This window comes from Pezoporus wallicus, unplaced genomic scaffold, assembly GCF_028554395.1.
Source record: "Pezoporus wallicus isolate ANWC-B61680 ecotype Strahan unplaced genomic scaffold, APGP_CSIRO_Pwel_v1 scaffold_2696, whole genome shotgun sequence".
In the NCBI taxonomy this organism is placed as follows: Eukaryota; Metazoa; Chordata; class Aves; order Psittaciformes; family Psittacidae; genus Pezoporus; species Pezoporus wallicus.
This window is the reverse complement of record NW_026637439.1, coordinates 2,509,804-2,537,394: the sequence shown is the minus strand read 5'-3', so window position 1 is coordinate 2,537,394 and position 27,591 is coordinate 2,509,804. Positions and strand designations below refer to the sequence as shown.

Genomic DNA, 27,591 nt, shown 5'->3' with positions numbered 1-27,591 from the left:
AGAAGGCTGAGCCTATCTGCCCATTAAGAAACCTGAGAAAACATCTACCAAATTCAGCTCTCCAGGAGATATAAGCCAGTTTTTAAACTCCAGTCAGGTTCATTTGATGGAGGCGGAGGAACCAGGACTTGGCTAGAAACACCAAATCCAAAAGCAAGATGCTTTTTACCTCCTACTCAGCTCAGTGCCAAGCCCTGCAATCTGTAGCATGTGCTTAAAACTTGCTATGCAAAAGCTGCCTATTACCTACTCAGACACCTTATTGATAAAAAACCAAATTGCTGTATGACACTTTACCTTGCAAAAAACTAAAAGGCTTGCACGCTATAGAACATTGAGAACTTGTAAGCTTGAACAGTAACTTCTACCCACTGCAGGTATAATTCAGCCTGCCATGCATAAGGCAAAGAATTTGAATAATTATTGATCACACTTCATTTAAGAATTCAAATAGGCAGTATAGGAACTACATTTCACAGTGTTACACTTCCACTAAAAACTGCAGTCTACCAGCATTTCTACATTTCATGATTCAATAGGAAAATGTACATGAATATTTCAAGATGAACACCATCTCAGTGCTTCTGGCACAATTTCTGATTACAGCAGTATACACATATTATAGATGTGCATCTGGTGGTGATACTTCATTTTCCCCAGCAAAGATGCCATTTTGCCTAGCTGGGCTTTGACTTCAGAAGAAACAAAACACTGCATGGAGACATAATGCATCTGGAAAAGACAGAACCACATACATCTTTCCGTATCAGGCAGAATAGGAAAGTGCTTAAGGTGGGTAACCTCTGCAGTTCTACACAGCCTCACAGAGAGTAAAATTCAGCACTTTTTAAGATGGCATTGAATCATCTTGATCCACGTTGGTGTGTCAAATTATGAGAGGAGCCAAAAGGTTCCACATTTGTGACAGTTCTTTGGAGTTAACTATGAACAATTAGTTATGCCCCACAAGTCAGTAAGTATTCTAGTGACTGTCATTTCTGGAAAGTGTTTTTTGTAAATCGTTTGCATTCTTCTTTTTGAAGAGACAGAGTAACTCAAGATTTTAACTGTTGTTTCATAGTTTTGACAGTTTAAGTGCTCCTTATGGAAGAAGAGTTTACTTCCCTGCTGTAGGTACACCAAGTACCATGTTTCTGCTGAGCCTGCTGTGAATCAAATTAAACTCTGTGCACTACACAGTCCGAACTAGTAACCTTGACTGCTTCATCCTCATATGGTCCTTCACTTCTTTTTGGCACAGAGGTTACTAAAGTACAGGACTGCAAGTATTTTGCTCCTTTGCATGATAACAAATGTAAACACCTAGTGTAGTCATCAATCATGAAATGGAAGGATATTAATTTTTTGTCTAAAGAAGCATGTGGGATTAATGTAGCAGATTTTGAAATATATTGCAGAAGAGAACAACTCTGCCCTCTTCCAGTTATCATGCTTTCTCACTGGTGCTGTCAAAACACACAAATGACGTATTAGAGCTAAAACTCTTTCCTAAATATAAAGTGAGCTAGGAAGACATGCGCACTACAATGGCCTGTAGAGTTGAAGAGCTAGAATCTTTTTAGTATTTCACTTGTCCCAGCAATCTCGTCTGCCTTTAAGCTTCTGGTAGCTGTATTGCATTGTACAGATGCTACATCACAGTACAATAAAAACACCATTTATGCCAGTAAAGCTGGTGAAATGAATTACAGTAACAGAAATTAAAAAAAACAAAAAACCCCAACAATAACAAAACCCCCCACAAAAAAAAACAGAAAAAAACAAAACCACACAAAACCCAAAAAACAAAACCCAAACAAACCCCCAACCCTCACAACCAAACAAAAAAACCCCCACACTATGAAATTATGTGAAGAGGATGCTTTTTTTCAGCTTAAAACAAAGATTTTTGACCAAAGGTTTATCTGGAAAGCAGCCCACTCTTCTGCCCTTCTACATCATCTCTTTCATGCACGGCACTTTTTCTCTAAATGGTTTAAAATCAAAGTACCAGAAAAAAACCCTCAGATCTTCTAGAGGTTTAGAGACAAAAATAAAATCTTACCACTGTACTAAGCACTGAGTTAGCCATAATGCCTTTTAGCAAGCCAGTCATGTTCATACATTACAAAAATCTTCAAACTTAAAAGTGTTTGTCAAAACATTTTTACTGGTTACATCTGCTTGAGTTGAAGAAAAATAACATAAAATTCTATGAATCTCAGTCAAAAAAAAGGCCATTTCTAAAATAACAATATTGAGCGGAGTGTCTGACTTGTGTTTGGATGTAAATAAGTTTGACTCAGAAGCCCTTGCCTGGAAAACTGTTATTACTGCAAGAAAGAGAGTAGAAACTGGCAAGATTTGGGTGATAATTCTGTGTTTCTGTGGATGCAACTGTAGGACGTATTTGGAAGAGACAGACAATTTAGCACTGTATGTTTTTCAAAATATGAATGGCAACTTACTGAAAGTAGTAAAATTTCATTTTCTCTCTTCCTTTGTACTTTCTCCATGCAAAGTAGAGGGAAGGTGCTGCCACTGGTTAGAAATGCTGTTTTGGAAATAAATGTTTCCTGATCTGCATGCCCTAGAGAAATCCTACTTGTTTAAAAAACAAACACTGCCAAAAAGTAGGTAAACCTCTTTCTCTGGATTCACTGCTGTTCATTTTAACTAGGTTGGATGTGCAATTGCCCTTCACTTGAGGAGGAGTTTGCCATAAGTACCAGGTGCCAAGATTCCTATGCTAGGATCGCACTTTAAAACCGAGATGTTGCTATGCAATTTGCAGTATGAAATAACATGACAACTGTGAGCCTTCACTTTTTGTTTTCTCTCAGTCTTTAGTAGTGTTAAAGTTAGTAGTGTTAAAAGTACTGCTTTGATACCACTGTAGCTCCCTGCCTTTAGCTACGGGCTGCTTTGAGGGTTAGGCTGTGTTATGTGTTATGCACTGTCTGTTACCACTTGGATCTGCCTCTAGGATGCCCTGAGGTTGTGAAGTGATAACAGGAATTGCTTGTGTTCTTGCAAAGCAGTCTGCTGAAATGAGAAGCTGCATGGCATAGGACTTATTCTGCAACGTTCAGCTTTTATACCTTGATTTTGGCTCTCAGCCCTTCCATGACACAAGCAGACACAGTTATCAAGATATCCTGTTCTTTCTTTTCCAGGTCAAATAAAAAGTTAACTTTGTGGTTACCATAATTTTGCCTGAGTTTGATTAGCCACAAGAAGTAATAGATTAAAAATAAATATTGCCAGGAAGTAAGTCCCGTAACATCTACTTTGAAAAAAGTTGATACTTGAAACACCTGAGTCTTTGAAAATAAGAGGACTCATAGTCCCACTGGGCTGTGGACAGTCTACATGGAGTGATAACCTGATGACCAGAAGAACCCAAAAAGGCAACAACAAGGAAATGGTCAATACATATGGGAATTTCAGAAGATTCTTATTTTTAATTTTTCCTTTCTTCTTCCTTTTTCTGTCTCCTTTCCCTTGCTGTGTTTCCTTTTCCTGTGCTATATCCACAGTTACTTTCTCGGTACAAATGCAAAACCAGATGATTTCTAACCATAATGTATTGAAATTCCCTAAGTAATGCATATGTGTATATAAGATTTCTGTTATATACACAGAATATGACATTCATTTGGCTTCCTACCATGGAAACAATACCAAAATAGACTGTTTTAAACATAAGTAAGGCAGATACGGGAGACCCAATCCTGAAACATGGTCTGGCTACAGACACTGTCTCTGCAAATTTGTACTAAGATGTCCTGAAGAGATCTTGCTTCCATAGATACAGCATAGCAGCTAACCTTCAAATCTCCTTTCAGTTTATGAGGACAGACCCACCTAATCCTTCAGCTCCTTTTCTAGGGTATCAGAACTGACTCTCACTCCCATCTTTACAACACTGAGACATATGCAGAACCCAGCAAAAAATAAAAGAAAGTTTGCAAACTTTATAGGGATTTATGGCATATATGCATACATTAATGTCATTGTACATATTATATGCAGCATACTTACAATTCTGGTTTGTACTTTTTTCCTAAAGAACTTAATATTTCAAGAAATTTGAACTGTCCACTCTTTCCAGTGACCATGCTAGCATCTCTTTGATGTGTCTAACATATTTCATGGAAATAGAGCCATGGTGGTCCTCAGGTGCAATTGTGGTATCAAGGCTTCTGCAGCAGCTGAGAGCAGTTCCCAGTTCACAGGTCCAGGTATGTGCCCTGGATCTCTTCCAGCTGTATGTTGCGGTTAGATCACTGTGTACACCCTTGTTTCTTCACGCTCCAGAAACCTGTCATGGTTTCTGCTGGAAGGAATCCTGAGCACCTGGTCCTAAAAAAGGCTGAAGTGCAATCATCCAAGTTCACAGACCAGATAGTCGGAGAACTGAGACCCTTTGCCTAACACTCAGCTTAGGTGTAGCTATTTAGTTCTCTGAGGCCTTGAGACCTGACAGCCAGCCAAAGAAAGGCATGCTTGTTTTCAGATGGCTGACTGCCTTCCAGACTTCTCCCAGACTTAGGCACTGTAACCTTTCAATTTTAATTTTATTTCTTTTTAAAGCTTTCTCTGTGGACTTGGGTTCTGTGGCAAAGTAAGTCTTAGTTTGTCCAAGACTTGTGTTTTCAAGTCATATTATTTATTCATGTGCTATGGCATTGCATACTTAAAAATCACTGGTCTAATACATATATTTACAGTATTCAGAACTGAATGTTGCCCCAAAATATATGTTAATATTTAAATGTACATAGTAGCCATAAAACAAAAAGAAAGACAAACTAAAACTTAGTGCACATTCAGATCTCTTGATTATATTTATGGGTTTTAAATATTACATTTGCTCATTTACACAGTCAAAACAGTTTGGCAAATAAAAATTAAATAATTATTTCAAGTTAGACAAATGGTAATTACATCTATTTTAATGTATTTACCAATCTACAGATCCAGATAGATACTATGACTGTTAAAATAAACAAAACCAGGACAGTCACAGAAAAAAATTATTTTTCACTCACAGTGAACTATTGCAATAAGAAATAAATTCATTTAAAAAACAGTGTTAGCATTATTTAACACAAAATTATTTAACACTCAGAAATCATTAACACAAACAAAGCAATTATTATGTAGATAAAACACTTATTTTGCATCAAAAGTATTTTGTTTTGGTTTATTATTTCTTTTTACAGACATGCATTCATATTTCTATAAGCCTTCAGCAGTTTATGTTATTATGAATGACAAAGTCCATTACAGCAGACTATGTATGCATCTTATTTCCTCATACCTGCAGGGAGACTTGTCACAGGGGACAGAGGTGCAGGACCACAGCTGGCCAGCCTGAGTTCCTCCTGGAATCATTCCATGGTACCAGCCTCAAGCACACAGTCAGTGAAGGGTAGACCCTCGCCATTCATACCAACCTTCTGGTCACCAATAAACTTTCAGACCTCAGTTTTCTGTATGTTAGAAAAGTTAAAAGATTGACATTATGTATCTTACTGGAAATTTGTATTAATTTAATGAATTATGCTTTAATTATGCAGCACTATAGCATGTTTGCATTAACTGTGTTACATAAAATATAATGGTGGCTTAATAGCAGGATAATTTCCCTGTGGAAAATAATTATGGCTTTGACCCTCCTGGAGTCAGAATAAAATGCTGCAGGGATAAGAGAACTTACTATTGTTATCTCCCTAAATTCTACTGTAACAGCTGAACTGAGAAATCGCATTGGGTGTGCTTTGGGTAAATTTTTCATTCAACAAATTGTAATGACATGATATTGAGAGATGTGTACATATTATCCTTTCCAAGACTTCTTTAGCTTTTATGTCATTGACAATATAAATTCTTTTTTTTTACTGGATCAAGCATTTAATAGTTTGATTTGTCTGGAATCTCATTTTAGAAGTCATTACTAAATCCATCAGGACCTAGAGCTGTGTTAGAGTGATTTCATATCCTTATAAAATTCCCCTATATTTGCCAGCAGTTCTAATTATCACGTTAAATGCCCTGCAATGACAGAAAAAATGTAACATATCAAAATTACTATAAATGTTTTTGAAAACTTGAAAACATTCTTTTTGAAAGAAGAAAGTGTGGCTGTGCTTTTTAAACTGCTGCATTATTGGAAATAATTGTTCATTTTAAATGGATGGCGAAGACAGCTTACTCACCTCAGCATCTCATGAGTTTACCTCAGAATTTTTTGTGTTGTATACCTACAATATTAAAAGGGATTAAAAATCACTAGATTGGCTAAATAATTTTGGTCAGAACCAAGGTTTCCTGGTAACTGTACACAATCAGATGTATTATTATAGCATTAAAAAGACTCATATTACAGGTTACATGTCAAGTGCTCGTTGAGAGGGTATCTTTTTTATTTTTTTTTTATGTTCCCAAGCCTCAGGCCTGACATGCCTCATGAACCCCAGTCCTTACGGTGAAGACAGAATGATTAATTTTTTTGCCTGGTGTTTTCTGTGACATCCATTGTTGAAATTCAGGATTGTTTTGCAAATGAATTATTTTCTTATTGCAACAGCTCTGCTGGTGAAATAGATTTTATCTTTGTTCAGGGGGAACAGGAGTTTGAGCTGCTAGAGGCACGCTGACCAAATGAGCTTGGCTGAAGGTGCAACAGCCCCATTTTTCAAAGCACTTGGTCAGGCTTGTTTAAAATTTCCAGTGGATTTCTCCCATTCTATTTCTTTTTAACAGTTTTGATTGAGATTAAAGCTTGTCCTTGAGAAATGAATAAAAAAGAAAGACTAGCCTTACATTTCTCCATGACATTCTGACTGAATTTTCTATTTTGCAATTATTTTGTTTCTGGGTGTCTTTATACTGGTTTTGAAAAACTTTCCTGTAGTAAAGCACAGTGTTAAAGCAAAATGTAGATTTTTATTAAGTGACACAAAGCAGTAAAGGAACACAAAGCAAAATGTGCTTGTATTTTAATTGCTGCATGGCAATTCCTGTTCTTTTTACCCAGTAATCCCCTCAGTGTTTCATGGTTCATTGGTTGGGGCTGTTGGAAAAGGCTGGCTGTTTGACATACCCTTAAAGACCACCATAAAGCATACACATACTGCCAGAGGCAAGCTAACGTTACCAGGAAAGCCTCAACTCGGGTATTTCTTACATTTGGGGTGTTCTGCTCATTGCTGTTCATTATAGCCTGTGCTGTGGAAAACCAACCCAATCTGCCTGTCCCAAACTTCTTCCCTTCTCAACCTATTTCCAGCAGCTTCTTGCTGAGGCAGCATACCCTTGCCAGGCCAGGTGGCACAGTCCTGGCCCCCCTGAATCGCCACATCTCCCAGCACCATGTGCGCGGGCTGCCGGCGGCGGCAGTTGCTGGGCCCCGTGGAGCCTGGTAACGGTTGCCCTGCAACAGACACGGGCAGTTCCAGATCCTTGCAGCCAGCTTCACAGCACACACACACAGAGCAAGGTGATGCTGACCCTATGTTTCGCGCTGCTGCACCTCTGGGCAAAGGCACGGCAGCAAATACCGGACGGACAGAGGAAGAATGATGAAGAAAGCGGGGAGACTGAGGTAAGAGGAGGAGGAAAGGTGTGTTAATATTTGCTTCAGTCCTCTCCTTTTGTTTCCCAGTTCCCGAATCAGTAATTAACCAATTTATATTAATTGACAACTAAGTTAAATTACCTCAAGTCGGGTCTATTTTGCCCGTGACAGCAATTGGCAAGCAATGTCCCTGCCTGCATACTGACCCACGACGTTGCTGTTTCCACCCTGCCCCACTGCAGGGAGGGAGAAGCCCTTTTGTGGGAGTCAGTGTGGCCCTCTGGGGGAGTCACTGCGAACTGCGGCCAACCCACCACAGGCGCAAGCTTGTGCTTCTTCTGTGGATAACCTCTGGTGGGGAAGAAATGCATTCCTTACAGAAGGGATTCACCACGGCTGTTGGGTCTCAACCCAGTCATAAGGTTTTAACCTTGGCTGTTTGATAAAAGCATGAACAGCAAGTGTGAGATTTTGGGATCACCTGCAGTTGCCAGGGCAGGTTATGCCCAAGGGTGTCTGACACACTTCCATGTTCTTGCTCTGATCCACCTTAAGCTCTTCTCCTTCCTGTCTCTGATGTCTAATCTCCAGTCTTCCTGTGGTGCAGTGACTTTCACTTCCCACCAGTTTGGATCTTCATGCCCTTTGCTGCATGGATTCAGCAGTAAAGGCAATGAAAGAACAGGTAAACCAACACACAACAATATCCAGCATTTTGAAAAGCAGTGTCATTAAAAGCCTCTCAGACTTTCTTACGTGTGGGTGAATATCAGGCTCATTTCAGACAAAATTTGGGTGATTTATCTGTTAATATAAGATTAATCTAGAAGGATGTTTTTACTGGTCCTATGTAAACTAAGATAGGCCTATGATCAAATTAGGTATGATTCTTCTGAGGATGGTAAAATCATCTCTGACAGCAAGGTGATCCTGACACCAAATTTGGGTTCCGGTTCTAAAGTATAAAAGCATGGGAATGGTTTCTACTTTGTACTGAATGGCTAAGAGAATTTCATACTGATTTTATGGTGATTACAGATAGTGTATTTCCCCAGAATAGTTGAATTGTTTTGGTTTCCTCTGAAATGACTGAATTGTTTTGGTTGGAAATTCCACAAATGATAAAAAAAACCCAAAACAAACTAAACCAAAACCAAACCAACCAACCAAAAAAAACCCAAACCCAAAACGAAAATAAAATAGCCACAACCATAAGAACAAGAAAAACAAAATGAAAGAAAAAATGATGGATCACAAGCTCAACAAAATTCATAGAAAACTTCATCTTGCATGAGTGCAATTTTGCATGACTATAAGCAGTGCAAGATGGACTGTTGCACTACTGAAAGCTTTGGATGACACTGCCACAACATTTCAGTCTGGTATGAAAAGTGGATCATTCTTTCAGTACATGCCCCTGATTTTGATATACTTCTTCAATTGTTTATGTTGGCAAAGTCTAAGCTAGGACAGTAATTCATACAAGCAGCTTTTCTATTAATGTGATTATATTTTTCAATTTAAATATTCTTCCCATATCTCTAAGGTCTGGGAATCAGTGCATCCTGTATCATACTCATCAGTTATAAAAGAGAAAAGCTATCACTAGAGAAGCATAATCTCTTTACACTTAATAAATAAAGACAAGTTTGCTAAAACATTTCAAGTTTATTATGTTCTTGCCATAAATAGCCTAGAAAGAAGAAATGTCACATATGCAAAGATAATTTGGAGCACAAACCCCCCACATTATTTAGAGAAAGCTGCTTGGAAAAGGAAATAACATTGAGAAGGTGCAAATTTGGTCAGTGCTGTTGACATCAAAAGTGCCGAACTATAAATCAGCTGCAGAAAATTGTATTTATACATTAGAATGTTGCTTACTTTATTATCAAAATCCATTATTATTATTGTTGATGTTGTTGTTGCTTATTCTTTTGAGACTGTTACTCATTTTTGCCTAGAAGAAAAACTTGTTTACTTAGTACATTTGACAGTTTAGGTGGTTTTCCAGAGCCCAACATGATTTCCTTAGCTAGGAAGTCATCTGGCACTTGTCCTTAATCTTTTCCACAATTTATACTGGCCAGATGTGCAACAAGATCTATTATTTTCACAGCTAGCTGCCTCCAATTGTAAAATTAACCTGGTTTCAGATTTGTAAGTGGTCTTTATGGATCCTTTGTACATATTTAGGAATCTGACTTGACTTTCTTAAGTGTTGACCATTACTTCCAATCTGGAACATAAAAATAAGATGTTTCATTTTAAATATGAAATGTTTGAATAAATTGAGAGTTTCCTAAATCCCTACTAAGTTTTTCTTTTAAACTAGCAGTTATTAATATAAATAGCACTGAAATTTTGGCAGTAAGTAAATCTAGAATATGGATTTTTCAACTTCATCTCCCAAAACACTACTGTAAAATACTTATTTTTAGATCTAACTGTCCTAGTATGAAACTGCCAATCAAACAAATACAACATGGAATATAACTTGGAAATGTATGCTTTAGGAAATATTTTCAGCAAAGAATACCAGTGGTAATAGACTAGTACTGTTAATTAGTCTATCAATGAAACAAATGAAATAAATACCAAATTTTGACATAGAATCCACTGCATTTGTACAGTTTGGTCTGGAGACCAAGCATCCCTCTTGACAAGAACAAGCTTCCAGTGAAGTGGAAACCTTCCTCTCACTTAAGTGCTTACAATGAATTTCCTCCCTATTCAGTCTGCCCTGGAAATAGAGAACTCAGTTTTGATATATGGTAGGACACAAATATAGTCAATGAAAAATAATAGAATAAAAAAACCTAAATCCCTAAATCCTACTATGAAAATGGGAAGTAGTCCACAAAAGATACCACTTTTGCTATTAAAATCTTACCCTAAGTAACACCCCCCCCCCCAAAAAAAAAAAAAACCAAAACCAAAGCAAAACACAAACTCCAAACTGCTTCCTAATTCTGGTAAACAGAGCAAGAAAAAATTAGCTTTCAAATATTTTACTTTACACACAAAGTATATACACTAAAAATTGGATGCATCTTCTTAAGCATGTAATGTCTTCCTAACTTTAGTCATGACATTTTGAGTTTGGGAGATTACCCTAGTTATTAATGGGAGAAAGATCAGAACAGAGGGAAACTCAGAATATTAGTCCTATTTACATGTACAGTGGGGACTTAGCTTTTACTCTTTCTGTGGGCAAATATGTCTGCACAAACAAAACTGCAGTATGTACATACTGTGGCACCATTTTTAGGGCTCCCACACAATAGTTCATTTCTCAGAGAAAATCACAGCTTTTCCTCAAACCCTGCACCTGCTCTATTTAGGAACTGTTAAGGCCTGGGATGAGGGCAGGCAGAGCTTACAGAAACCTTGTGGGCTGTGTCAAATTTGTTTCTGCTTCAGTTGTTGCCATTGAGCTTTGGAGAGTTTGATAATTCAGGGCAATCACTGGATCGCATATTCACTCCCCATTTTTAAGTTGTTTTTCAAAGAGGCTCTGGCTAGTATTTCCAAGGAGGATTCTCTCCACACACTTTGCAGCCCATACTAACACTGTCCGCTAGGGCCTTAATATTTAAGGAAAGGATGTTGTGTAGACAGTTGATGGCATCTAAACTCATCCAGGAAGTTCACTACCCCTGAAGCCTGGAACACCTAGCATTTCTCAGGGTGCAGATATAATTCAGGTTTACGTTCTCTCTGTTGAGCTGAAGGTTAAAACGTGGTTTAGGAGTGCTAAAAATAGTGACCAGAATACACCACAGGATGCAGCCATGCAGGCCTAGGTTATATTTAGCAGTCCATGGCTGACTACGCCTTCCACCTAGACCATGAGACTGGCTACACAGCCACAGTGCAGGAAGGGTCTGAGCTCCTTTCTTCTCCCTACTCTGTCTGAAGCTGGAGCTTTGATTATCTTCAGTTTCCATACCAAGTTTGAATCATCTCTTCCTGTCTATCTGCTCTTTGGAAGAAGTCATGATCTTACCACAATACTGCACGGTAAAAATGAGAAATCATCTCCTACTTCTCTGGTTACAGCACTGTGAAGGAACAGTGCTAAACATTGTTAAGATGTGTTGTGAGAGGCAAGAGTTTTTCTATAATTTTGGGGGAGCCATAACACTGACTTCGAACTTTTTATAAAACACAGACCTCACAAAGCAGAATGTGAATTTGAGAACAGAGCTCTCAGAATGAGTAAGTTTTCAGTTATATGCCAGTTGGTAACAGGAGTGTGCCAAGACCACACTGCTCCTCCCTGCTGCTAATGCATTACTATATGCTGCTGATACACAGATGTTGTGAAGGTGAGGGAGAATTTGTGGAAGGCTCCTTGCTCAAGGGGTATATGTCAAGAAACCTAGCACATCTGTCAGCAGACTTGTGGAAAAACTCTGCAGTGTGCTGGAAGTACACTTCTGTGTCTGAAGTCAAATTAAGAAGGTATCACTTCTACTTGTCCCTGCCAGCACTCAGCGTTACAACCTCTCTATATCAGCCTGAAACTGAGTATAGAACTACAGCAATACCTTTAGGGAGACCTGAAAAGGGGATCAGTGGGTTATGCTTCCCTCTCTTCCTGTAAAACCTCCTGATGCTCCGATACATAAAGGCCTGAAGAGTGCTGGGTAGAATGTTGTTTTTTACCCTGAAGGTACCAGAAATGTAAATGTCAAAGTACAAACATTTGCCAGACGTTTTATCTAAGAGTGATTTTCTGCAGGTCTCCTGACAGTTACTTGTGCAGTGTTCAGGCAGGTCCTCAAGTGTCAGTAATCAGGAAAAGTATCTCTAGCAATTATGCTGTTTAGCCCTGATCACATCATCTCTACCTGACAAGATCATGGCACTGCTTGGACTTGATAAAAGCACCTGCAGCAGGTGGAGGCCTGTGCTAGCTGTATTTCTTACATCTGGTAAGATAATCAGTAGATGATATGTTACATTTTTCTCAGGTTTATTACATGTTCAACTGACTTGAGCAGGACATTTCTGTGAAAGCATATACCTGCTATTGCTAGGATTTATAATGTAACACAACCAGTCTGTTAATGCCTTTTGAGTTGTTCTGAAGCTAATCAGCATGTTCAAATGCACTTGTTTCATGCTCTGCAAAGTGCCATGAAAAGTACACTGTGCTTCACATTCATTGTAAAAAAAGCTCTTTAATGGCGAGAGACTCAGAATTGGTTCTTTCGGGAAGGAATGAAGTGGCTTCTGCTTACTCTGACATGGGAAATTCATCCCCATTCTAAGGTCTAAGGAGACCCTCAGAGGTAAGAAGAAAGGACCTTCAAACCATGCTTTATGTTTGGAGGTATATGCCCAGCCTACAGATAAGGGTTGCCCCAATGCATTTTTTTACTCACATCCAACCTACCACTACAGTTGGCATTATTGGGTATTCCTGCCACTAACACCAATGGGTTGTACCCCACCAAAGTAAAGCTTTTGAATTCCTGATCTTAGACACTGCTTGAGAGCAAATAGGTAAAGATAAAGCACATCAGGTAAAAATTAAAGGTGATCTTCATGGTACTGTAATATGTATTTTCAGTAAGTCCAGGTTCCCAAAAAGTCTTGATTCCAAAATTTGCTGCTAGAGCTGAGAGGAGCACTCAGAAGTACAAGCTCCTGTTTGCCCATATTCTAGTACTTCAGGTAGACAGCTTTTTTTTCCCAGAGGTAAGGCAGAAATAAAAGTGAATGAACCTCCTCTTACAGAAGAGAGTGTGCTAATGAAACATTAATACACCGCCAGTGCAGAAGTCTGGAATTAAAAATTGAAAGACCTATTCGTATTACAATTTGCATTCAGGATTGGCACTAATTGGCAATGATGTTGGCAGTCTCAACAGGGAGGGCAAGAACTGAGTAAGCATGGAGACTTACTCATCCAATGAAGTGGTTCTTCCAGGTCAGGCTTAATGCACATTTACTATGCAGAAAAGGAAGCACAGCGATGTTGCTGCCAGTAGTGTAACTGCATTATTTGGAGAGCCTTGTCTTCGCCTGGTCTGTCAGTTTTGTCTAGGAATTTTCTTCGTTGCTAACCCCACTATCAGGGTGTTTTGAAAACTGCTTCTTGCAGATGCACACTTATGCCTAAATAGGCAGAATCAAAAAGGAAGAAAGTATTCTAAGCAACACAAAAAATAATTTCACAGAACACTGCCTAGTTAAAAAAGACAATGATTGGAAGACAACTAATGTCATAATGCAGTTTTACTGCATAAAACTGATACAGTAGCTATTACAAACATCTATTTTTTACATTTGACCCATTAAAGCTACAGCATGGGACAGATGTTTGCCCTGCTCAAACCATTGTTCTACCTCGAGTCTTTCAATTTTCTCTGGTTTATTCAATACACTGCTGCAATGCTAACTTTCTTTGCATGTCATTTTTATCATGTATTTGCTGCTTTGACTTCTTGGTAAAGACCCTGATCCTTATCTTTGAAGCCCAGTTAACAAAACTAATCATTATCTTAGTGTCTTTTCATGCTAGGATTTACTGACCATCTTTCTGTAATGTGTAGGGTTTGTTCATCAAGAAGTCTGGGGGGAGGGAGGCTCTCTGTGGCTGTCGTTATGTGAAACAACACTCCTTTTGACTCTGTAACTGTTGTACTCTGTAAGTAATGGGGGGGAGGTCAGTTGTATTGTTGCACAGGATTGTGAGAGAGAAAAGGGGGCTGGGTGGCTCGAAGTGGTGTCTTGTTGCAACGCTTGAGGGGAGGGGGCTGCGACGGTGAGGAGGCTGGCAGTGGGAGCTTCTCGAAACTTCCCGAAACTTCTCGGTAATGAGACCCCTGCAACAAAGAGAACCAATGGGGAAGAGCTATGTCAACATCCGAGTGAGGAGGGGCGACAGGATTGGCTGGGGCCTTGAACCGAAAGACCCACCTCCCAGGAACCGCGTGTGCGCATCTTGTGGGGAGCGGAAAACTCCCCGTCGCACCCAGTGCTGTTTTATCTGCTATCGCTTACTCAGTTTAATAGAGCTTATACTTTAAACCGAAATTGGCTACAATATTGATAACATTTCTACACTTCTTAATTTTTTTTGTCTTTACCTTGTACCTGGTGACCTTGTGCCAAAATAGTCAAGAAATCTGTTAGTCATTCTTCCAGTCATTCAGGTCCACACAGAATGTAAGCATTCTCTAAGCATCAACAACCAGGAGTACTATCAAGGAGTTTTGAGAATGCCTTTTCTTTCTTTTCTGTAATTTTTCAGTTAACTATGCCATGAGAGCCTCGAGTAGTGCACATAGTGAACAGCTGTACCACACTGTATGACTATTTTTTTCTAATTACAAATCCTGTGAGCACTGTGTTTCAATTTGTTCAGTGAACACCACCACTTGTGGAGAGGAGGTAAGATCCTGCTGGAAGGAAGGGGACGAAATGGACCTTTCCTTTCCGGAGGTGCAGAGAAATGGGGTAAGAGGAGCCAGCTGTGGCTGTGTAGCACAGAGTGGGTGACTGCTGTGTGTACTGGGGGCAGGCAGGAAGGGGAAAGTTGGGCAGGTCAGAGCATGGCTGCTTGTAAATGTACAGGTGAAAAAAGGGCAAATGTTCCAAAGCAGAGCCTGCCTGCTGCTGTAGCTGAGGTTGGACCACTCTGAATTACACTAGTTTCCACCAGATTAATCTACTAATGACTGACAAGAGGTGCACAAAGCTTATTAAAAATTGACGTCTTATTAAAAAATACTCTCAAAATGAGCTACTCAAGTCATGCCAGATATACAGTGTTTTGCCGTGAAGTACATCACTGATTGATGATGGTCAAGTACAAGCAACAGTACTTTTCCGAAGATGGAAAATGACATAAACTTCTGTCTTTGTGGCTTTCAGCTTTAGTACCCTTTAGCAACTATAGGCAGCATAGCATCCCTCATCTGTTTTAAGACAATGTTGGCAGAGTTGGTCTGCCGTAGCTTAGAGGCCAGAGCAGAACAATACTGTCACTTATCTGTAACTTCAGGATGATATAATAAAACTTGAGTGCCTTCTAATTTCAATTTATGGCATAAATTAGAGCAGTTCAATGACTATCCTATATATGCCTTGCTGCCCCCAGATTACAGGTGGTGTTCTGGCAGTTGACAGTAACTGAAGTGTAGTAGCACTTTGGTTAAGCTCCTATTTTTTTCCCAGGCAGTAGGAGAAAGAAAAGGAAGTGACAAAAGATCTGCAGTGTTGCTTTTCACCACCTGGCAATTTTCCTACACATTGCAAATCCCCAGGTAGAAAATTAAGCCAGTTGTGACATGACACTAAAGGAGAAGCAGAATCCCACTGGAGGTTTGGCTTTAAAAACTGAGGGCTCCGGAATTATGATTAAATCCAGATTTTGGAGATAACAGGAGTTTGTCTGCAGAACCTGGAATACTAAGGAGGAACTCTCTCCTCTGGTTAGTTAAAATTACTAAAGTTTGGAGTAGTGTGTGTAATTCACTTAGCTAAAATTAATTCTTGCATTTCTGCATATACTTCATGTTTCCTTATTATTAAATATTGGTACAGGCAAGTTTCTGGTTAAATGCTATAGCTACAGGTATTAAAATCCTCTTCCCCAGTAAATTAACTTCTATGCATTTTGAGGGCCTGATCTAAGTACTGACAAAAAGCCAAAAAGAACTATCACCACTGTTACAAACTAATATCCAGCTTTAATAACCTTGTTCAAAGCAGAGAAAGACTGAGATTTGGAGAATTTTATATAGCTATTTTTTCTTCCACTATTAATCTGATAATCCGGATAGTTACCGTAACATGAAAAAAAAAAAAAAGATTTTTTCATTTACCACCTGGGAATACTGGATAAACTTGTCAAATTACAAATCTGGAATAGGGGAGACTTGCATTTTATTTCCCACTTTCGTTATCTAAGTACTGTGTTAATTAGAGCACATCGATAACTGGTCTGTGCTCACATTTCTTTTCCTATGAAATTGGGATGTAACGATGCTGTGGGACTTTATTCATTACCAAAGTGCTTAATCTGATTTCACAATTCGATTAGCCCAGGGAACCCTGGGCTGTACGGGCATAAGTAAGTAAGGCTGTGGTGTATACAGGTGTGTGTATATATCTATACATTATACTAGTATATTAGATTAGGACCCATGTTATCATTATGACATCTAAAACCAAAGTATTTTCAAGCCAGTATTTTAAGAATTGAGACAGCCATTAGGTTTAAAAGCCCTTTAGGTCCTTAAAGATCGAGGAGCTGTCTAGAAAGATTTGTACAAGCTTCAGGTGCCTCACTTCTGTGATCTGCTTCGGTTTCAGTGGCTCGAAAAGCCTGGTCATAAATCCCAATGTCAATGCCCGTTTCAAAGTCAAACACCTAAAAGGATTTAGTTTGATTCAAAACCGTATCTAGGTGTACATACCCTTTACCAACGATAGGAAGCTGGCAAAGCCGCTGCGATAAACCGCTGATTGATAGGTCGTTTTTAGAGGAATAGCGTGTCGTAGAAAACTGTTGTCATGAGGAATCCCTGTCTGCGCTTACTCCTGTGGCACCTCCCAGAGCGGAGAGGCCCGCGGTGCGCCCGGCCCCGGGGTCTGGCAGACCCGGCTGTGGTCTCCGCACCGCGTGCTATCGCCCGCCCCCTCCCTCGACCGAGGCAGGCGGTGCGACCGGGGGGACCGCCAGCCCCGGGGAGTCGTGGCTTCGCGTCTACGTCCTGCTGCCCTTCGCAGGGAGGGGCAGCGAGAAGGGTCCCTGTCCCTCGCCCCGTCCCCTAGCCCGCCGGCAGACCCAACCTTCTGCTGCACTCGCCGCCCTGAAATCGCTCCGCTATCAAATCCGCCTGATCCTCACAGTGGCCCCTTCTCTTCCCCTCCCCGCTCCGCTACCTGCCGCCCTCCCGCAGCTCTCCGACCTGCTCCGCCTCCCGCACCGCTAGCTCCGCCTGGCCAGGCCTAGCGCCGCCCGCAGGCATCACACGCCGCCGGAGAGCGCGGTGGCCGGCCCGGCTCCGGCGGTACTGCTGCCGCCGCGCCGTTACGCTCTGCGGGGCGGGGAGGCCACGGCTGCCGACTGTGGGTCATGCGGCCGGCGCGGCTCTGAGCCTCCGGCTATGGCGGAGAAACTTTCGTCGGCTCCGGAGCGACCGCGGGGCGCCGGACACGTCGGCTCCTCTTGCTCCAGCTCCTCCTCCGGCTCGGAAACTCTCTCCGATGAGGGAGAGCTTGGCGCCTGCGGGGCGGCGGCGACGGGGCGGCGGCGGCTCCCGAGCGAGGAGCGGGCGAGCACTGGCGGGCGGGCGGAGGAGGATGTCTCGCTAGAGGAGCGGGATGAAGAGGTGCGCGGGGCCGGGGGTGCGACGGCGTTCGCTTCTGTCGGCCACAGACGGGAGCGGTGTGGTTTCTGCTCCCCTGACTCTCACCCGTTCTGGCTGCTGGTAGTGAGGGCTGGGGGGTTTGCATGGAAGGGGTGTATTTTTCTTTTAAGGAACCTTTTTTTTCTAGCGTGTCACCTTCGGATGCCGTTGCTCTAAAGCAAACTCTTCAATGTCAGACGGAAGTGATGGACAAGCACCTAAACTACACTAATCCTCTTGTGAGAGCTAATGGCAGGCTGTAGATTATGGAGGATCTCTGTGGTTGATAGATATGTAGCGTGATACGCGGATAACGCGTGGTGGTCGCTCCCTGCCCATCCTGATTAGCTGCAGTATTTCTAACGGCACTCTTAAACCCAAAACAACTCCCCCCCCCCACTATGTTACTGTGAAGTGACCCTTTTGTATCTGAGACTGTGTCGTTTTTCTTGCTATGAACCCCAAACCAAGCATATTGGTCTGCCTGACTGCTGCTTTACTTTGTCTGTGTACATAATCTCCTGTATACCTTACAGGAGTGGCTGATGTACCTTTTGTTGTGGTTAACTTTTTAATTTGCTCTTAGCTGGCGTTTCTTTATTCTGTACCTTTAAGCAGCTGGATGTGCAAAATTTTCTTGAGGGGAAACCCTCGCATTTTGAAAGGAATATCTTTGAAATGCTGACTGAAGTTATTTGCAACTAACTGAGCTGTGGTTGCCAGTAATGTTTTCCTCTACAGTATGTAGATGAATATGTAGATCCTGCTTTACACTTCATTCCCTGATGCTTCCACTACTAAACTGATAGAACAGTGGGATAGCAATGTGAATTTGATCTGATACGACTTTATCCCCCCCCCCCCTTTTTTTTTTTAATTATTATAATTTAAATACTCAAACTCGGGCCAGGGTCCTCCTCTGTTCCAATTGCGTGAGCTCACAAAGGCTGGAATGTTTTTGCAGGAAAGTGCATTTATGATAGTGGTAGAAAGAATGTGGGTATATCTAAATTATTTAGTTATTTTTAATAGATGTGAACTTGCTTTATTCACTGAACTGAGTAGGAGCTCTGTAGCTGTTAGCATGGTGCTCACTGGTAGGTAACTGATATATTTTGCTTCTCTGCAGGTCTTGTATGTGTGGGCTGGGGTCTGTGGTTACCACAACTATGTGGTGTCTAGTTGGTTTGGTGCTCAGTTGGTAAGCCTGCAAAATACCATAGAAATACACAAAGGCTGTTTGTTCAAATAGCTGAACTCAGAGCTGCTGGCAGACCAGTAAAGTTCTGGTTAAGGCTAGTTAGTTCTGTGTGTGCTTTAGGGATGCATTATAGGTACCTTTTGAGTTGAAAATATAGGGAAGCCCAAAAAGAAGCAAATATTAAATTCATTAGAGTTTGGGAAATCTTCTACATGAGCAGTCTAATACCTCACCTCCAGTTAGTAATGATAGGAGATACCAAAATAAACTTATTTTTATGTAATGGGAAAGTATGCTTAGAATATGCAGCCTTCTTCCCTTCCCTTTATTCCCTTCTGCTAGATTCCTTCATTATCTGAAACTAGTCTTTCTTTTGTCTGTTTTTTTTTTTTGTGCTTTGGTTTTGCCTATTCTTCCATTTTGGGGCAGTGAGTGCTTGCAGCTGAATTCCTGCCTACATGCAGAGCTATCTGATAAGTGCACCTGTATAATCTTTTTTCTTTTTTTGTGCAAGGACACGACAATGCATTACAGTGCAGGAATAAATGAATGCATGTTAATTTGAAATTGAGAGAGCATCTATGTTACTTGCGAATTGAAACCCTTAAACGTTGTGAAAAAAGGCAAGACTAATGTCCAGGATTAGCGTACAGACAATTTCAAGCTTTCTTGATGTGCCACCTGCCAGAAGAGTCACATGGAGAGGAGAGCTTGAAGATACCATTTTCACATTAGCATCTTATCCTATTAGTGTCAAATAATGAAAATTACGATGTTTTCTGTTATGTTTCATTTACGAGTTCTTTTGGGTTTATGGATACCTCGTATTTGATTGTACTCTTCCAGGTTTCAGTTTTTCGCTTGTCCTGGCCTTGTTCCTGTTGCCAGCATAGCAGAATTGAATCTGTTGTCACGGCTGTTCAGTATCTTTTAGACAGCAGTGAAACAGATTGTTCCGATACCCCTCTTGATGCTACTTTAGCTGTCAGTAAATTCTTCAAAGCCATGACATAAAAAATATTTTCAAACTGCATTTATAAATGAGTAATTAGAAAACAAGCATATTTTCCTATACGTGTTACTTACTTCATGTGGTATTCCAGTAGAACTGTTATTCTCCTGTGACACGGTATACAACATACTTGACAACTCTGATCTTGTCTCCTCCTAGACCTCTTCTTCAGACTAAACAACCCCAGTGGCTTTAATCTTCCTATATAGAATGTGTTTCCAGACATCTGATCATTCTCATTGCTGTCTTGTGGAGTCTTTCCATCTGGTCACATCTTTCTTGAAGCATGATATCAGAAAGCAGGATGCCATACTCAGATTTAGGTCTTGCCAGAGCTGAACTGAACAGAAAGATCATTTCAGAGGTCTCACAAGCAATGTTACTGTTTACGTAGCCCAAACTGCTCATTTACAGTTTGTGGTCTGTTACGAGTTTATGCCTTTTTCTGAAGAATGATGTGAATGTTTCTGCTTTACCAAAAAGGACAATTTGTCTCCCCACCTTGGTGAAGGAAACTTAATGCTGTCACTTGTGGTGGGGCTGCTTCTTTTCTATCCATAAATTAAATAGTAGAAGTGAAAGCTTGTTAATTTGTTTTCTGAGTATCACTTCTGAAAGAGTTAATTCCTGGAGGCAGATAGTGAAGGGAGAGGTGAGAAGAAAAGGTACATCACTACTTTGTTTTTGTGGTGGTGTTGTTTTGGGTTGTTTTTTTCTGTTATTACTTCATCCTACTCTTCTGTAAACTTCACCTTAAAATTACAAAACAACCAAAGAAAACCAGCCTCTCATTTCATGTAAGCAAGGACAAATGATAGTTTACAAGATCATGGCCATCAGTTACTAAGGTGTTTTTGATGTTACACTTTTAGACTCATGAGAATGAAACATGGCTTTAACCTTGTGTGGGAAGTGCTTTGCTTCAAAAACATCAGTGCATTGAAGTGATGTGGATAGCAAACAGTTGAAACTATGGCTTTAACCTCATGTGGGAAGTGCTTTGCTTCAGAACCGTCAGTGCATTGAAGTGATGTGGATAGCAAACAATTGAAACTGAACTGAATTTCAGAGGATTATTTGCCTATGCTCTTGTGAGGTGAGTGGCTAACTGCTGACAGGAGCAGCCAGGATAGGATTGCATAGTGAAGGGCACTCAAGACAAACACTACATAGAGGATGGCTTGCTGCTTTAATGTAGCATGGTTGTTTAGTTCTTTAAGGATTATTCTGTATTCTCTTCAGAACTCTTGTTAGACAATTTTCCAGATTGTCAAAGGAGGAGCTGAAGCTGGGCAGTGGCACGTTTTCTGTTGAAATCTGGCTGCTTCAACAGTCTGTGGATAGTCAATACCAGAACGGGATTATGCAGAAAGGGCTAAAAGCAAAAACTCCAGGATTTTCCCATTTTCCTTTCTCTTGTATTTCTATCTTCTCTACACTAGTCTTTCTTCTAGCAAAAAAAAAAAGTGACTGTGAACAGGAAACATGTTTTATGAAGTTTACTGAGGCAAGTGATGCCAAGTGTCATTTGGCTGCATTAATTTCTCTCATTCAGAATATTTTACAGTCTTCAGTACAGCATAATGTATGTGATTTTTTGTTGGTGGCTTCCAAATCTCAGTCAGTGTTTTACAGGGCAAGTGAGAGCTCACTTGGGTTAATCCTCTCTCATAAAAAGAGGATGAAGACAAGCTACGGATTCATCGCCTACAGCAGTAATCTTAAGGATTTGAAGGTTAAATTGTATGTTTTAGAGTTGTCTGCCTTTTCTGTCTCTGTCAGCTGACCTACTGAAAGACCTTGTCTTTCTACAAACCTTGTCACAGTAATTGGGAATGCACATTGCTTACCAGAGCAGAGTATCAAGCCAGAGAGGATCAGTGGTCTTCAGAGGGAATAATAGTGTGTCATATAGCACAGCTGTATTGGTCTGAAAAGGATCCAAAAGCTTCTGAACCCACCAGTGTCTTCTGAATTAAAATAGTATGTCCTCTTCGTCATTTTAGATGCTTTGCAAAAACCCGAAAACCTCCCATAAAGAAAAAAGGGGGGGGGAGAATGTAGTGTTTTGTTGTCAGATGATTTCAGTTCTTGCTTTGTAAATTAAATCTCACTGACTAAACTGTTAGTAAGGGTTGATTCTGTGTTGAAAAGATGATGAGCAACTGTAAAGACAGGATTGCTTCTGAAAAATGTCCACTGACCTGTGAGGTTGATGGTTCTACATTTTTACTCTCTAGTTGATGTGTATCATATTACAAAGATACTTCACAGAATGAGAAGCACAAGAGCTTTTTCTGTTGCTGCTAACTTGTTGCCTGAATGTGCCTTCTTGCTGTTTATGTTGCAGTCTGTTGTGGCTTCAGGAGGACTGTATGGTGAGAATGAATTACTGGGAATCTAAGATTGTACTCATAGCAAGGTGAAGATGGTGTTAGAGAAAGTATTGCTCTAAAAGCTGCTCTTTCGCACATTTGTCCTTGAGCATATGTCCTCTAGAGAGCTATAGTACCTCCAGCATTACAGATTGTCTGCCAGATCTTCACCTCAACAAGACTGTAGTGTAATTTGCAGGAGGGTGGAAATCAAATGCTTCAGGATAAAGTAAGCGAAGAGTGTATGAAGTGATGGCAACATTAATATGTGCATCCATGTATAACAGAGATGGTGATAGTTCTGTCAAAATAATCACTGTGACCTAACTAGTAATGAAGTTTTTGTTATTTTTTTTTTCCCTCCTGCTTGTCCTGCTGAAGTATTAGCCATGGGAGATACTTAGACTCTGTTGGAGATTTTTCCTTCAATTGTTTCAGACTCCCTTGTCTCTGACAGTGATGGGTTAGCACTGTTGTAGCACACCCTGGATTTTACAGCTACCTAAACATGAACTGCCTAATTGTCAGAGTGTGATCCTTAGATCATACTAAGGGATAGAAACGAAGTCATAAAATGTATACTTCTCAGGGTTAAAATTGTTGCAGTGGGATTAAATAAATAACTCATTGAGACTAGAGTAGCTGCAAAGCTGTTCTTGCGGCACATGCGGCAGAAAAACAGCATTGCCTTTGTTTTTTTAGATATATTTGTGATGTCACCTATAATGTTAAATACGTTACACTTTTAAGTGTGTAGGACTGTTTCAACAGTCAGTTAAAACGCTTGCTTGATTTGTTTTTAGTATGGAAAAAAAGTCTCCTAGTTTAAACTTTCTGCATGCAGGATAGGCCTTTAAGGTGTATGCTGATATGCACCCTTGTTACATAGAAATACATTGGGAAAATGAGAGACACATGGTTGAGGGCTTTCTCTAATACAACTCTGTGCTGTTGCCTGTGCTTTTAGGTTATCTGTGGAATAATAGTGTTTATAGCTCTCTGGAGCTTCTTTTGAAGGATTTGGTGGGTATAAATAAGTAGAGCATCTCCCTTCTCACTTGGAATAAGTGAGAGCTGAAGAAGTAGATTCATACATTGAGTTATGTATCTCTTTTCATGTGCCAGAACTACTTACATATTTAAAATCCTTCTGGAAGGAGTTGTGTGATTATAGTCTTCAAACCAAAATTTGAATGCATTTGCAGAAATGGTTGAGTGGGCCTTTTACAGCAGAAGGACATAGTCCTGAAGCTAATCTTCAGGATCTGTATGTTCAACTGCGAAATCAAATGTCAAAAAACGTCTTTTCTGAAAAGCTGCAGCTCTGTAGAAGGAGGACAGTCTAAGTCCTGGGTAGTCCACTGCCTTAGACAAAATTTTCACTAGATGTGAACTGCTTTGAACTGCATGCCAGTAAACATAACAATGTGGTGCTAATGTCTTACTATGAGGAATATGATGAGGCTACTCTGCTAGCAGTAACAGCTGGTGTGAAGTTGAATTTACACAAAGGGATAGAAGAATCCCAAGTAAAGACTTAAAATAGAAGCTCTGTCAAGTGCAGTGCAAATGAGAAGATCCTTGAGCTAGCAAGCTGAGCAGCTGGATAGCCTTTTACTGCAATAATCCATGTAATGGGGTAACTTTTCTGTTGGTTTTGCTGCATATTATAGACTCTTTCCCCTTACCCCAAAGAACAGCTGTGACCTGGGAGATTGGCTTGCTGAAGCATTAATACATATCAATTACTTGGTTTCCCGTCTTGCTATTTGGGTTACTTGGTAGCTGGCAAACATTAACTAGCAACACTCTATGTATAAGATGTGAGAAGAACGTATTTAAAGGCAAAAATCTGAAATGCGGAATTCAGGGACTTAGAAAAAGGGGCATGATGAATCTGAAAAGATTAGTAATGTGTATGAAGTCCTTAAAGTTTTCTAGTAAAGCTTCCTTAGGCAGAGTTTCTTTGACATCAGGCTGAAGGTTTTCTCTTATGCCCAATGTGGTAAAGCAGATGCTTGTTATTAAGAACTTAGGTGAGGCAGGCTCTGCCTGTTTTGCTGCTGGGTTGGGAGATGTTCAGGCTTTGATCTGGGAGAAATACCAGATCAAAACTCCAATGTTTTTTTTTTTTTGTACAGTACCAAGCACAGCAACGTTACAGCTTGTGTTGGGAGCTCCTCAATGTTATGGTATCACAAGCAGTACTGTACATGCTGTTTTAAAAGCAGTGATATGGACTTCAAATACTCTGCAGTACAGCCCCCCCCCAATTTTTATCATTTGTTGCTTCAGCCTTCAGATCATGTATTTTCAGCTATTCTTTGCAGTTGTGGAGTTTAAAATTCTCTTCTGAAATGAGGTTTTAATAGTTGGGTGGTATGTGTATGACTGATGAGAGACTTGGTTTAAAATCATGAAATGCTTGTAGCTCTTTGTACAATGATAGAAGGAAAAAAGATGGAGGTACTTTGAGGATAAGGTAGCTGAAAATGTGAAAGATGTGGGGGGTGTGGTATGTGTGTGACAAACAAACTCTGCTTCAGAATCAAGCCAGGAACCTGTGTTAGCTTAGTTGAGCCAAGTAAAGCTTCACTTGCCCTTTCCTAGCTGAAAGGGATGCTCTCATTAAACTTCTCTGCTGAAATGCTGTCCTACTTCAGCCAGGATAAGTGGGATGAATACCTTGCCCTCCTGTACAAATCTAACAAATTCTAAGCTGATGAATTTGCACCATTCAGAGGTGAATTACAAGTATGTCAACTGTTAAAGATTAAGTGTTCTGCTATATAAAAAGCCTGGTAGCCCTTGTCACAGGTTTCTTTACTGAGTGTCTCTACATTTCAAGGAGGAACCAGGGCTGAACAAAGTATTTCCTTCATTTTTTAACTGATATCACCTACAGTCTTTAAATAGAAAAAGAGAACTTTCTCCCCCCCCCCTTTTCTGGTTAAACAGCTCTGGAAGTGACTTGCAGGAGAAGCAAAAAAATAAAGCCCTGTGCAAGCTACAAAAACCTCTTCCAAAATTGTGTTTGGAAATAACTGATTATAGGATAGTCAAGAAAGATGAATTTCCTGTTGCCTGGCAGAGAAATCTGTGCATTAGGTGCATTTTGCAGTGTTTTATTGTAACAACTGTCTATATCTCAGTATATCCTTTTTATTTTTATTTATTTATTTTTAATTGCTAGAGGCTACATACTGAGTGACAAGCTTCCTTTGTGAGGCCATGCTGCCATGATAGTGTGACTGTAAAATTAATTGCACCTGGACTGTTAATGATCCCATTGTTTTTAATAGCTTTGCAATCCTGAGAAAGAGAGTGGTGGGTGAATGGAGCAGATGAACTACTGCACTAAAATGCTAATTTGATTTTCATTGTTACCTCAGGAAACTTTTACTAGAATGTAATAATGCTGTAGCTATGGCTCAGTGGATGCTTTCATTGTAAAGCAGTTATTCAGGCCACATAACAAAAATGTCTCTGATGTCTTTCATACTGTGTCTCAGGTTTTGTGCATAGTATATGACAAGGAAAGGGCAGAGTGAATTGTGCCCTATATATTTTGTTCTGAGCTAGCTAACAGAATAGATTGTTTCCAAAAAGTCACAAGGAAATCCTTTAGCTCGGTTCAGTCTTTGTAGCTTTGATAAGTAGATGGGTTAATGTAAACTTTTTGGATGTGTTTTAGCCTGTTATCAGTGGTTCCTTTCCGTTTGTTCAAATACTGGTGGTTTTAAAACATTATACCAACGGAGGACATCTTCCAAAGTTAAAGATGCCATTGATTTGCTGGGAGCAGTTCTGTAGCAAGCAGAGTACTGCATATTGAATTGGCTGTATGTTCTTTTAGAAAATGTGTGTCTAAATTACAGACTGATTAGCTGAAATGGCAAGGAGGTAACCTTGGGCATATCACTTGTAGGTCATTGAAGGGCAGTGACAGTCATTGACTTTCTTGAGTTTCACTAAGTGCATGAGTTTGCTGAAACAAATGTGTGTGTTGGCATTACAGTGTGGGCTCACAGTTGCACTGAATTCTGCTGAGAGAGTGTATGTACGCTCAAGGTGAGTATGTGTAAAGGTAGTTGTACGGTCTAATGGTTGGGAACCTAGCTGAGAGTTGATTCCCTCTAATAGTTGAGAGCCTATTTCTGCTCATGACTGAGAGATGTAACAAAAGTATGTTTTTTGTGAAAGTGTATTTGGTAGAGTATATATGTTTATGCTCATGGTGATTGTTTGTCTGAAAAGGCAGGAAAACATAGGTGTGCAGCTGTTCTATGACCTTCATATGCGGCCACACTGGGGCGCCTGGCCGATGCTCGACAACAGTGAGATCATGAGAAATTGCACACCCCCATGAGTAAACAGTTACAGATAATGGCATAAAGATGGTTGTTTTTCTAAGGGTGTAAAAGCAGGACCCTCTTGTGGCCAAATCTGAAGCCTCACTTATGAGTGGACACACCACATAGGAATTTTCCCAGTTACCTAAGACTCCTAGCATTGCCTGCAATGGGTCTTCTCAGCTGGAAGTGTGGGCCTGGATGGTGATTCAGTGGTAACTGGTGATGTATTTCTTCTTAGTCACTATTCTCCCTATGCAGTAATGATTAATGCATTGCTAATTTTTGTTGGTATTTTACTCATATATGTATGTGTATATCTGATTTGCTTTATTGTATTTATTTACTATATACAGAGAGAGATACATACCTGATTCTCATTAGTGTATTTGTTTGCTTTAGTGTGCTTGTTTAATAAACTGTGACTATTATACAGCTAATGTGTGGTCATTTTGTGGTGTACCCTGCCTGTCAGCAGAACATAAGGCATCTAGTCTTCTCAAAAGAATAATAGTTTACAATGCTATCACTATGCTGAGTATTACCTTCCCTCCTGTCACCTGTTTTTGTGGTCTCCCTGGTTTACTTCTATCCAAACTCAGCATGCTTAGCTTTAAATTCCCATCGGAGGTAATAGCTAGTGGCTGAAAATTGGAGCAGCTGAAACTTAAGGGTTACATTCAGATGGTAGTG

At 40.2% G+C, this 27,591-nt stretch overlaps 1 protein-coding gene across 2 annotated transcripts in view; it reads left to right on the top strand.

The window, feature by feature from the left end:
* Positions 1-17,631: 17,631 nt before the first annotated feature.
* The window catches only part of MAST4 (microtubule associated serine/threonine kinase family member 4), a 272,976-nt gene continuing 263,016 nt past the window's right edge, over positions 17,632-27,591 (top strand). For both annotated transcript variants that reach the window (XM_057405475.1, XM_057405474.1), the window contains exon 1: positions 17,632-17,940. In XM_057405475.1, coding sequence (XP_057261458.1) covers positions 17,716-17,940 — 225 coding nt within the window. In that variant the 5' untranslated portion in view covers positions 17,632-17,715. The remainder of the gene's footprint in view (positions 17,941-27,591) is intronic.